We start from the raw sequence: 13062 nt of genomic DNA on the forward strand, positions 1-13062 counted from the left end.
TTTCTTGAGCAGCATGATAAATATGGGAATCTATTTAGAAGAATTGCACATTTAAATTGGATTGCTTGTTGTTTGGGGAGGAAGATGAGGGAGAAAGAGGAAAAAAGTTGCGTAGGTGAATATTGAAAACTATCTTTGCATATATTTGAAAAAATTAAAAACTATTAGAAATAAAATAAAATTCTAAATAAATATCTATTCCTTTCTCCTTCCCCCCAGTTCTCTAATGATTCAGGGAAGGTAGCTGAGCCATAACAGTGATCAACTGGATAGCTTAAAAAACAAAACAAAACAAAACAAAAAAACAACCACCTAACTTCTCTCTTGCTAGGATTCCCTTTCAGGATAGTAACAAGAGCTCCCAGAAATAGATGAAGATTCATAGAAGGGGACTTGCTTTTTTTAGGTTTCTCTCTTACTAATCACCCCACATAGGTAGGTACTATAAGTCCTGTATCCTGTAAAGACACTTGCAGAAAGACAAGTGAAAGCCAAACAGAAAGAGAAGAGAGGGAATCAAGAAGAATGTCTTCTGTGTCCTTGTTTTTCCTTCCCACTCCATACTCCAACTCTAGACTCCATTTTCACTAATTCCCATGGCTGTAATTCTCTCCCTCATTATCTCCATCTTCTTCAAGTCCCAACTAAAATCCTATTTTCTACAAAAATCCTTTCTCAATGTCCCTTAATGTTAGTAGTACCCTCTCTCGGTGATAATCTCCAAATTATCCTGTATATAACTCATTTATACTTAAGAATTTGCATGTTATCTCCCCCAATGGAGTGTGAGTTTCTCCAGAGCAGAGCCTATTTTTGTCCTTTCTCTGTGCCTCCAGAACTTAGAGCAGAACTGGCACACAGTAAGAACTTAATAAATGCTTGTTGACTTGACTATGTGCTTTGCTCTGCACATAAAACTCATTCTGCATTTTATGCCTTGTGAGCCTGGGTGCTTCTAAAGGGGAGCTGATGGCAAGTACCTGGATTTCACTTTGAATCATTATTTTTTTTCCTTCTCTCCCTGCTTTCCCTGCAGTTTAGGAGAAGCTAAGCTGATCTGCAAAAGGAACTTCTGTACTTCTGCAGAATTCCAAAAGATTCCCTACAGGGAATGCCTTCATGGATCTTAGCTTCTTCAAAATGAAATGTCTGGATAGATGATTTCTAGGATACCCTCTAGTTCTTAATAATCTATGATTTACCAGTTTAAAATACAGACCTAATTCATTTCCCTTTTTCCTTTCCTGAATCAATTAAAAAAAAAAAAGGAAGAGATAAAGAAGAAAAAATAGAGAAAATCTCCCATTTCTTATTCTCAAAACTGATTTTATCAGGGGAAGTACAAATAACTTTCTGTATTTAGGGAAAACAAAGGAGTCCAGTTAAAGAGAATTTTGGCTTGGTGTCTATATTAGGGAGTCAGGAGTCAAAAGTAGGGCCCAAATCCATCACTGACTCACTGTATGACTTTACATGTCTCTAGAGACACTTGACCATTTCATACTTCTCTGTTCCCATCTTTAAAATGAAGAAGACACCAGCTCTACCTCTCAGGAGAGATGTGAAAATCACTCTATATTAGTAAAGCATTTGGGGATTCCCAGAAAGGGCTGATTTAGATGCATATTAAGCATGGATTTAAGTGCACTTAAGAGCAGAAACCCTACATCAAATTTGTTAAGTAACTCCTCTCCTCCACCACCATTCCCATCACCACTATACTGCTTAAGGACAACAATATTCAGTAAATAGTACATAAATGAATATTTGCATTATATCTCAGTGGTGGAAAAGGACAAACTGAGATAATGTATGGAAAACCCTGCCAGATACCTAAAAAATCAATTAGCCAAGAAACATTTATTAAGCAGCATTATTATGGGGTAGACAATACAGATATAAATGCATTCACTACAAAATAGTCAATATGTCATGGTCATTTCCAGACAAGGGAAGCTCATTGTCTCCCCAGACAGCCTGCTCCAATTTTGTATGGGTCTAAGAGATATTATTTCTTTTTTTTATTTTTCAAAAGCTTTTTATTTTCAAAACATATGCACGGATAATTTTTCAACATTGACCCTTGCATAGCCTTGTGTTTCAAATTTTCCCCTCCTTCCCCCATCCTCTCCCCTAAACAGCAAACCAACAGATTATTTTAAGGTGCTTTTTAGTGAAGAAAAAGATTTGCTAAGGACATGACATCTATTTTCAAATAATCAAAGGTGTTAATGTGTAGGAAAAGGATTAAATTTTCCCAGAGTCCAAAACTAAGGAGTGAAAAGGAGAAAGGAGCCAGTTTTAATTTAATATTTTCTAACAAGTACAGCTCTCAAAAAATGGCAATAGGCCGCTTTGTAATGACATCCATAGGATGGATGATCAATGCTGACCATGGCAATGAAACTCTTTATATCTTAGTTTCCTTATCTATAAAACAAGGGGTTTGAATCAAGCAGTATTTAAAGTCTCTCACGACTAGCGCTAATTCCCATGATCCTATAATGTAGCAAGGATTTGGACCCTGGGTACAAGACTGAATTGGACAACCTTTCAAGTCCCTTCATATTGACAACTACAATTCTTTAGCATTGTTATAAGTGAAGAATATCTCCAAGCAGTACAATCATTCTAGGAGGCCTTTGATTTTGCTGATGGGAGACATTTGTAATTACAAAAAAAAAAAAAAAAAAAGACAATCTAGCAGAGGAGACTAGAATAAGAACACAGAGATAGGCAGTGCTAGGTTCCATTTCCATCAATGACATTTTCTAGCTGTATGACAACAAACAAGTCATCTACCCTCTCCGAGCCTGTAAAATCAGGATAACAACTTCTAGAGTATCTATCTCTGTGGCAGTCATGAAAAGCAACTGAAATGTTCTACACTGTAAAGAGGTGCTAGGTAAAGGTCACTTATTGTTACCAACAATTTTATTGCTAGTTAACAACACAAGAAAGCATTTCTCAAAATATAATGGCAATTATTGTACACCACAGATGCATTTTTAAATGACCAATGTAATTGACCTTTATGGCTTGTCTCCAGGATATGAATTTCAATGTGAGCCAGTATCAAATACAATTTAGAAAGGAAGAGAGTTAGAATGAAATGAAATTAGGAAGAAACCAAAACAACTTGTAAAACTTAGAATTAAGAAGTTTAGTGTAAAGAGAGATTAGGAAAAAGAACACCAAAAGGAGAAATCTGGAGAATTCCACCTGTATTTTTCAAGTGGCAATTAGAGTTTAATTAAAACTCAACAGAAGGTTTTCCAAATGGCTGCTCGTCTAAACAGTTTTCTGATCACCTGTAAAAGTCTCATCCCCTAAAAGGAGGAGATGAAAATAGAATGTCCAGAAGGAACTTTGAAAGTCGAAGGGAAAGAAAAACAGAAACAAATTAAGAAAATGATGACAAAAAAAATTTAATAAAGACATGGAAACCAGGCAAAGCTCAGACCTCTAAATTGAAGACAATTGAGAAGAGGATAAAACTGATAGTGTTATGCCTAAGTTCTCGTTTATTGTCCTGACTCAGTTTCTCTAATTATCCTGACTCAGTCTCCCTAAAATTGTCCTGCTTCGGTTTCTCTGGATTGTGACTTAATTGTTCTGGTCAGTCCTTCAAAACCACCCCTCCCTCTTAATCAGAATATTTTGATAATTTAGAATTTTAGAATATCAGAATGCCTCTCCCCATTCCAAGCTATCAGAGTATCAGATACCATCTTATCAAGATGCCTCCCCCCATGATGTCATCCCCATCTCCCGTGACCCAGTCAGAGTCCTGTTCCCACTCTCAGCATCCTGACTCCACCCCTGCCTCAGTCTACCTCCTGTGTCTGAGCCACGTGTGTGTATATATGTCATTGAGAACTCAGATTGTTTGCTGGACTCTTGGAGATGATAGTCTCATTCAGCCTTGGGACCAAACCATAGATCCATTTGATCCTAGTAAATGTCTCCCTTTCCAATAAATTATTAAATACTCTCTAACCTCTATCTTGCCTCAGTTTTTCCGGCATTACAATAGTTGCCAAAATATTTAATTCTTCAAGGAACCACCATCTCATCTTAAATTAGGTTTCCACCAACACAGATCCCAACTCCTTTGTGACTCAGTAGACAGAATGTGAAAACTAACTCAAAAAGCCAAAGTAGTGACAAACCTCTCCCAACTGTTAGTCCTTGAACAACAGCCTTGTCACCGGGCCCATCCACAGGGCCTCTCCAGCTCCACCATCACCATCATCATTGCTGACATAGAAACAACACTTTGAAGTTACAACCTGTACAAGCACTATCTCATTTGAGTAGACCCTTCTAGAGAACTCCCTATTGGCCCAGGCTTTGAGAACCCAAGGTCACTTCCATCCAGTGATGCATCATTAAAACTGGTTTTTGCTGATTTAAGTTGCTAAAATTTCCACAATGGGACTGATGAGGGTTTATCGAGGCTACATATATACTCTTAGCAGCTCTAAACGGGCAAAATGGTTTTTGCCATCGAACCTAATTAGTGTTAGAAAGCACTTCAAGTGCAATTTCATTTTTGAGACCACGACTACCATAGTGGAGCACTTAAAATACCAAGCCTCCAATGGCCTTGAACCCAGCTGCTATTGCCTCTGCAGATAAAGCCCAGAGTTCCTAGACTCGCTCACAGAGATTTATTGGCCGCTTAATCTGCCATTTGGTATCAAGCCAGGAACTAATGGCACCTGGTAGTAAAACTATTGAATCTGAGATAGTTAAATTAAAGAGGTATGTAAATGAACAAATCAATCATGAAGAGCTGGCACAGGCCTGGGGATTAACACCTTCTGTGAGCAAGAAATGGTTGATGCTATTACGGAGCAGAGCCAAGAACAAAAATATCAGAATTCATCACTGACTGCAGTTTTACCATGTAAAAAGCGGGTTCCGTAAGAACTCTCTGGAAACAGCCCCCGCAGATAAGTGATGCATGAGATAGAAGTGGCTAAAAGCTTCTTCACCAACACTAAAGATTCATGCTCAGTGGTGATTTGAGTTGGGAACAGAGCTGTTTCCTGGAAGGAAAAAAAAAAAAAAATGGCCAAGATTAGCATTTTGAAAGATCAGCACACAGTAAATCCCCGTGGTTATTTAGATTGTAAAGGGGAAAGATTTCTCAGGATATGAAGAATCGCATCCTGGTTGGGGGAAGGGACTGTTCATAAGGAAAAGGGATCTCCCAAAAAGAAAAAAGGTATCAGACCACAATTCCACAGCCAATCAAAACAAAAAGGTTGAGTTAATTATCCTTTGATAATTCAGAACTAAATTTTCTTTCTTTCAAAACAATTGAGATATTTAGGATAAAATGGTGGTTTTTCAAGACATCATGATCATCACCACACACCTTTGAAATTGTTGTTGTGAATCACCTAACTGTTAATGACCCAAGCGACCACAGTGCCCCTATATTGTCCATGGGATTTTTTTTTTTTTTGGCAGAGATGCTGGAGTGGTTTATCCTTTCTTTCTCTATCTCATTTTACAGATGAAGAAACTGAGGCAAAAAGGGTGAAATGACTTGCCAGGGTCATATAGATAGAAAGTATCCCAATTAGTGGGCATCTAGGTGGCAAAGTGGATAGAGCCCCAGACCTGGAATCAGGGAGACCTAAATTCAAATCTGAAATCTGATACTAGCTTACTAGCCGAGTGACCCTGAGCAAGCCACTTATCCCTGTTTCCCTCAGTTTCCTCTCCTGTAAAATGAAGTGAAGGGCATGGTAAACCAGTTCGGCATCTGCCAAGAAAACCCCAACAACAACAATTGCTGGCTCCACATCCAGCAGCCTAAGCATGAACCACTTAAATGCCTATTAACTGAGATCAGACTACAGCTAATTCCAAAGGATAAAATACCGGGAGCTTGTCCTCCCTCCCTCAATCCTTCAGTTATAGAGATAGCGGGCCTTTGATCAATGGATTTCTTCAGTCTACTCAGAGGAAAGAAAAGAGCAGATAAGAGAGGTAATGGGAAGTTAAACTAATTGTAACGCCAAATCCCTCCCCTTTATCTCCCTACTGGAGCATATGTTTCTCTGAATTAGAAGACAATTTGGGGGTTGGCTGCCTGCAAAGCTAGAGACAGGGTCTCCTCCATAGATTGGGTGCCTAGGCCACGGCTGGCGACTAAACCTTTTAAAAGGCCTGGGCATTTGGTAGGAGAGAGCGGGAGGGGGCTCTTGGGACCCCAATACCTCAGCTTTCTGCCTTTTTAGGCAGGGGAGAGAATTCAACTCTACATAATTAATCAACAACCATTTTTTATAGGCTTGTTCTTTTCTAAGTTCTGGGAATAAAAAGATGGAAGTGAATGTGTCCCTGCCCAAAGAGGGCTCCATTTTAAATGGGAGAGGGTGAGTACATAAAGAAGGACACAAGCTACATCCTGAGGAGACAAAGGGCCTCCTTTGAGAGGAAGTCACCAGCATCCACAACTTGGGAAATGATCTTTGTGGCCAAAGGTACAAATTCCCCACTCCACAGTGAACCTACTACACAGTGAAAGCCAACTGGTCTTCAGGTTACAAACCTAGTCTCTCCCAGGGTCTGTACAAAGCCCTTCTGTCTCAGCAGGCCCTGTGGAACTCGGGTCAGTCCTTTGGGTCAGCCCCACACCAGTTAAAAAACACTGAGGGGGCACATTCTAAATGATCCCTGAGAGGAACATTAAAAGAAGCATACAAGAATATTGCTACCCTGGAAAGACGGGTCATCTGGCCAATAGGACAGAACCTACACCCATTTGTGTCGAGTCTATGAGCAACAGGTTTTAGTGAGACTTAAAACATAATTACTACAGAACAGCTTTTGGAGGGGAAATTTTATATCAACTTCACTGCTTGGTTCTAACTCCACTGTTGCTTTTCCCCATTTGCTTTGTTCTCTGAGATCAGCGACTGTTTCTTTCTTGTTTGTACCCCCAGCTTAGTCTGGTAGGTGGCGCACTACAATGAGTGCTAGGACTCAGGAAGTCCCGAGTTCAAATCTAACCTTGGACACTTACTAGCCGTATGACCCTGGATAAGTCATGTTACTCTGTTTGCCTCAGATCCTCATCTGTCAAATGAGCCGGAGAAAGAAAATGACAAACCATTCTAGAATCTCTGCTAAGAAATGGGGTCACGAGGAGTGACACGATTGAACAACAAATCCCCAGATCTGCAGAGTTGGGTACATAGGAGACATTTAATAAATGCTCATTGTATTATAAGGGCTTTGAGAAGAAAGAGGACTGCCCACTTAAAGGCTAGACAGCAATTTAGAGAAGCCTAAAGCAGAGGGGTGGGCTCCTCCTCAGGCAGGGGACTGAAGGCTCTAAGAGGAAGCCCCTGTGGGATTGAGAGATAAGGCTAGAAAGCTGAGGAAGGCCCGAAACACCAAGGCAAGAGGTTTCCCTTTATCCCGCTAGAAACAAGGAGTCAGAATAGGGCATCCCTGCAGGCTGATGATAGGATGGCTAACTTAAAAATCTCAGGTGAGGTTCGCCATCCATCTCCACCAAATACCTTGGCGGCCTTGTAGGTTTCGACGGAGTAAGAGAGCTGAGCAGTGGCCATGATGTCTTGTTGATAGTAACAGTTCTGTCCTGTAAAAACAAAGAAGCATTAGCTGATGATAGCACTTGACAAAGAGTTCAAAGTAGTTTTCATCTTATTCAGGATTTTTTAAAAAATCAATGAGTGTGTGATGGCGTCAAGGCCTTTGCCACCCCCATGAAGGCAAGCTGGCCCTAGTCCTCCTCCCGGGGAGCCGTGAGCCCCTGGAAACAAGACCACTCCTAGAAGAACTCATCCACCATGGATTCCTGGGAGAGCCTGATTCATCTCCTCTCTCAATCCCCAGAGTTCCCCTGTGAGCCTCCACCAGGTGGCAGTGATGGTTAAGGGGAGGGGTCCCTGTTTTTTCTCCAACTGGAGTAAACTCAGCTTGGCTGGAGGGAGTGGGGGGGGTGGGCTTCTACCAGGTTTGCACGTCCCCACGAAACGGGCCATCTCAGCTCTCTGGCTTGTGCTCATCCCAGGCTGGGCTTTGGGGACTGATTCCCGGACACCGCCTGGTACAGAACGAGTCCACCGAGGAATTAGGATATTGTTAAGAAAATCTGAGGATTTTGTAGGAATGAGAGACCATTTAGTAAAAGTTCATACCAGGTCTAGTTCTTAGTCCTTATAAAATACCCCCTACTGGGGTAGTTATTAGTCTTAGAAGATAAATAAGAGGAATAATGATTTTTAAATAGCTTCCTATATTAGAATTTTCTTCATTTACTTGCAACTATAAAACAACCTGATAGCATTTCTAAAGAAGTAAGGCCTAATGATGACATGAACCAATTAGAACACAATGAATTATTATGCATGCTCTATATTAAACTTATCTGCAAAAACCTACAGAACATCAGGGTCATTAGTGACCCTTAGGAAACCAATCACTTATTTTGGGAACTTAATCATTTAATGTTTAAGTTTCTAGAAATCTGAACACTCTACAACACTTTTTCCCCCCTAAATTAGTTAAAAACTGACATTCTAAAAGGGAAGGAGCCCTAGATGTCCCAATACATTATAAAGATAGGAAAGGCAACATGCTGGATAGGGAGCTAAGCCAGCCTTGGAGTTAGAAACTCCCCAATTCAATGTACTTTTCACACACACACACACACACACACACACACACACACACACACAAGACAAGGAAATGAGAAAGGAAGGACCCTATTAAAGAAGTCTAATGGAAGGGAAATGGGCCAGGATCCTGGTATGATAGACTTAGGGGTATTAGAAATCATTTAATTGTTTAACCCTCCTTTTACAGATGAGGAAACAGAGGCACAGAAAGGTTAAGTGACCTATCTGAAGACATACAAATTGTAAGTGGAAGAGCCCAGATTAGAACCCAGATTCTCCAATATCCTGAAATGATTCCTGTGTCAATGATCAATAAACATGGATCAAGCATGGTTTACCTTCTTCTAACCTAACACAAATCTACAGGAACAGGAGAGAAGAAGGGTGCAGCTGTCCAGAGATGAAAAGAAAGCCTTCATCTTGCCTTTCATTCCATCTGAAGCTAACCACATCGAGCTCCCTCCTTCCTGCCTGTTCCTCAGTTACTGTGGCTTCTCCCAGCAGGATCAAGTCTCTTCCTGGTCTTCTCCGGCCAAGCCCTGGAGGAACCCGAGGACCCCGATCCCACAGCATTCAGCCGCCATTCAACCTCACACTCCCCTGTCGCTGGGGCTGTGTGTTCCTTTGGAGCGGGTGCTCTGCGGAGGTCTCCTTTTCAAGCACAAACTGCCTCATTTTGAAAACTCTCTAGCTGACAGCCCCAGGAGGCAGCGCTCCAGATCGTTAGAGAAGAGCTCTGATGTTCTTATCACCTTGTTCTCTGACTCATTATCTAAAAACACAGTTAGGATTTCATAACCGCAGAATCCGAGAGCAGAATTCTAATTTTCCGATGTCTTTCACTTACAAGTTATTTTCACGACAGACACAAACATTGGGAATTGCACAGGGCGTTCAGATCTCAGCCACCCCACATCTCAACTGTGGCAGCAATGCTTTATTGAGCTCTCCCCCAGGATTCTTTGGTTCTCTCTGCAAGGATGACATCCTGAGGCAAATCTGTTCAGCATTCTGTGCTTTGGATTCAAATACCTACAATTTTACTCTCTGGAGGAGTGGCCAGAAGGATGCTGAAGAAAAACATGGTTTGTAAAGAATTTTTATAAAACGGTGCTGTGTACTACATATTTTTTTTAAAGTCATGTATTATAACTGGGAAAAATAGAATACCAAATAAAAGGTAGTTTTTGTTTTTGTTTTTTTAAGTCGTGTATACAGGCGCTGGAGGTTTTCAAAGAGTTTTGCATTTACTGTCTCACTTTCAACAATTTTTCAGGTTAGGTATTAAGCCAATTCTACAAATGAGGAAACTGAGGCTGAGAGGTGAGTTGCATCTTTTGAGAGGCCTTCTTCCCAAGATGGTGGCATCCTCAATTACTTTGCTATTATCTTGTATTTCATTAAAAAGCACATGTATCCTCCTACAGAACATAAGCTACTGGAGAGCAGAGACTGTCTCACCTTAAATTTGTATCCCCAATGCCAGAGATAATCCTAGTACAAAGTGCTTAATAAATGATGATTTACTGACTTTCCATGGTCAAATAGTATCAGATTCTAACTAAATTTAACCCTCTATTCCCCATGAAATATAGAGTACTAAATAATTTATGTCTCAATACCACTTTAATGGCTCCTCATATCTTTCAGAGTGAGGTAGAAGCAAATAAGACAACACCCATTTTACAGATGAAAATCAAGGTTCAAAAAAGGGCATACAACTAGTATTCAAGGCAGGATGCAAAGCCAAGGGTTCTGAATCTACACTTTTTTATATTTTTGAAAGGCTTTATTATTATATTTTTGAAAGGCTTTTAATTTTTATTATATTTTTGAAAGGCTATCTTTATTATATTTTTGAAAGGCTATCATACTGGGCTGACTCATCCCTTTTTTCCCTTGCCCGAAAGGAGCTGCTCTTTATGATGCAGTTTATATTCTGTATACTTCACTAAGGTATTCTGCCTGGGAAGCTGGATAACCTTCCTCACAGCCCTATGATGCTCTGAGGGGAAAGCAGACTATATCTTGCTGTGTTATTCATAGGAAGATGGTACTTTTTATAACTGAAGTGCAAGTTTCATTGTTGTATACAATCTTTAGATTGGAAGGAAAGGGTTCAGAATCAATAGAATCAGAATACTGGAGGAGACTTAAGCTTCGGGTCATTGAATCCAGTTCCTTCTTCCAAGGGGAACAATGAATTTTCCTTTATTGTGTCTCAAGGGGCCAACCAACCAACCGTTCTTTAAATACCTTCCGTAACAGGGAATTATTACTTACTAAATGATTACTGTTTAAATTACTTATTTACATTTTGGGATTGTTAAAAAGTTCCTTATTACGAACTGAAATCCCTGAAGCATTCTGCTCTCTGTGGCCATGCAGAAAAAAACTAATGTCCACCGTAGCCCGTAGCTCTTCAAATATTTGCAGACAGCCTTCATTCTTCCCCAAACCTCCTTAGGTTTCTCATTTTACATGTTATTTGATTTGGCCACTTGCCCTGCCACTCAGGTAGATTTCAATTTGATAAAAATTATTCATGATTCTGACTAACCTTCCCTGTCAGGTAACTCCATCATATTCTTTCTTTCTCACTCAAATTCAATACATGGCTTCTGTTACTACACAAAGTTAGTCATATCCGAGGCAGTGGAAAATACCGGAGTACAGAAGTGGGTTTGGATCCCAGTTCTGTCCTTAGCAACTGAGGCCATTTCTGTGCCCTGCACCCCATTTCCTCATTTGCAAAAAGGGGGTAAGTTACAACAGCCACCTCCCCGCTTTTATGAGGAAGATCAATCTTAAAATGCTCCAAAAGGTGCTGTTATTGCCATCATTTGCCCTTTAAGTATCACCCACCAGGATTGTCTCCTATTCCTGGCTACTTCTGGGCAGAGCATGCTCTCCCCTCATTTCGGTAACCGCCCAAGACTGACCACGTAACAATATTTACAATTTTTTCTTCATCAAGTAAGAAATCCCCAGTGGTCACAAGGAGTCATTCAGGTCCAAAGAATTCTCCTTAAAATGAAAGACCTCACCTCTGATCCTGTACTAACCCTTACAGTTGATTCCAAGAGGAGCCCAAAGCTATTAGCCAGAACTTCCTGTACAATTTCTATTCAAGGGCTTAAAAACCTTAAAAACAAATACTGCAAAGGGGGGGAGGGGAGAAGAGGAAAACTCTATTATTAAAATAAAAAAAAAAAAAAAAGTCTCGGACTCTTTTGAAAGTAGAAAAGGCCTGTTGGGAGTCCCAAATCCTGAGTTTGAATCCATGCTGCCTTTTGTGAATTTTTAGCAGATTGCCTCCCCTGCTTAAAGCCCGTCCACACCTCTGTACAGCGTCTGAATGTTCTTTCCAAGCCTGAGCCTGGAATCCTAGGAGGACTAGAAAACCTCTAAGGCTTCCTCCAGCCCTCTATCTATGGTCTAGGTCCTTTGACCTCTCTGTGCCTCAGTTTCCCTTTCTGTAAATCGAGGGGACAGATTAGTTTTTCTAATCCTAAACTCCTTAGTCCTTAATCCTCTCCCTGCTTCAGTGTCCCTTTCTGTAAATCGAGGGGGCAGACTAATTTTTCTAAGCCTAAATCCTAGGCCCTTGGACCACCCCGTGCCTCAGTTTCCCTTTCTGTAAATCGAGGGGGCAGACTAATTTTTCTAAGCCTAAATCCTAGGCCCTTGGACCACCCCGTGCCTCAGTTTCCCTTTCTGTAAATCGAGGAGACAAATTTTTCTAAGCCTAAATCCTAGGCCCTTGGACCACCCCGTGCCTCAGTTTCCCTTTCTGTAAATCGAGGGGGCAGATTAATTTTTCTAAGCCTAAGGCCCTTGGACCTGTCCGTGGCTCAGTTTCCCCTTCTGTAAATCGAGGGGGCAGACTAATTTTTCTAAGCCTAACTAGGCCCTTGGGCCGCTCCGCGCCTCGGTTTCCCTTTCTGTAAATCGAGGGGATGGATTGGATGGTTTCTAATCCTAGGCCCTTTGACCTCTCCTTGCCTCAGTTTCCTCTTCGGGTTGGGATCACAGCAGAGTGGGTCCAGGCCCCGCCCACAGCCTCCCCGGTCCCACCCTCTCAAGCTTCTCCTCAGGACCCTGTGGCCTCTGGGGAGGGGCAGAGGCTCGGTTCTTTCCCTCCACCCCCCACCCCCGCCCAAATGGGGATTTATTTATTTCGGTAAACGCTCACCCACCACTCAAAACCAGAGAGTGAGAAAGAGAAAAAGCCGCGGACCCCCGACCCCCGCCCTGCCACTGGGCCTCCCCCGCCCCTCGAACCCGAACGCGAACGCGACCTTCCCCTCCGAAGCAGCGCCACAGGAACTAACTCTTCCCGCCCAAACCTCGCCCGCCCAAATCGACGTCTCATGAATAATGCATGATAAGC

At 41.5% G+C, this 13062-nt stretch overlaps 1 protein-coding gene across 7 annotated transcripts in view; it reads right to left on the reverse strand.

Annotated features, from left to right (window-relative positions):
* The window catches only part of HORMAD2 (HORMA domain containing 2), a 75601-nt gene that overhangs the window by 61887 nt on the left and 652 nt on the right, over positions 1-13062 (reverse strand). The window contains exons 1-3 of one of the 7 annotated variants that reach the window (XM_074294385.1): positions 12971-13025; positions 7548-7627; positions 4910-5054 (exon numbers count right to left, since the gene is read on the reverse strand). In XM_074294385.1, coding sequence (XP_074150486.1) covers positions 4910-5054; positions 7548-7598 — 196 coding nt within the window. In that variant the 5' untranslated portion in view covers positions 7599-7627; positions 12971-13025. Of the gene's footprint in view, positions 1-4909; positions 5055-7547; positions 7628-8002; positions 8124-9007; positions 9028-9093; positions 9229-12674; positions 12749-12953; positions 13026-13062 lie in introns of those variants that run through there. The other 6 variants (XM_074294393.1, XM_074294403.1, XM_074294376.1 and 3 more) reach the window with 6 other exon arrangements.

Source organism: Sminthopsis crassicaudata, chromosome 1, assembly GCF_048593235.1.
Source record: "Sminthopsis crassicaudata isolate SCR6 chromosome 1, ASM4859323v1, whole genome shotgun sequence".
NCBI classification, from domain to species: domain Eukaryota; kingdom Metazoa; phylum Chordata; class Mammalia; order Dasyuromorphia; family Dasyuridae; genus Sminthopsis; species Sminthopsis crassicaudata.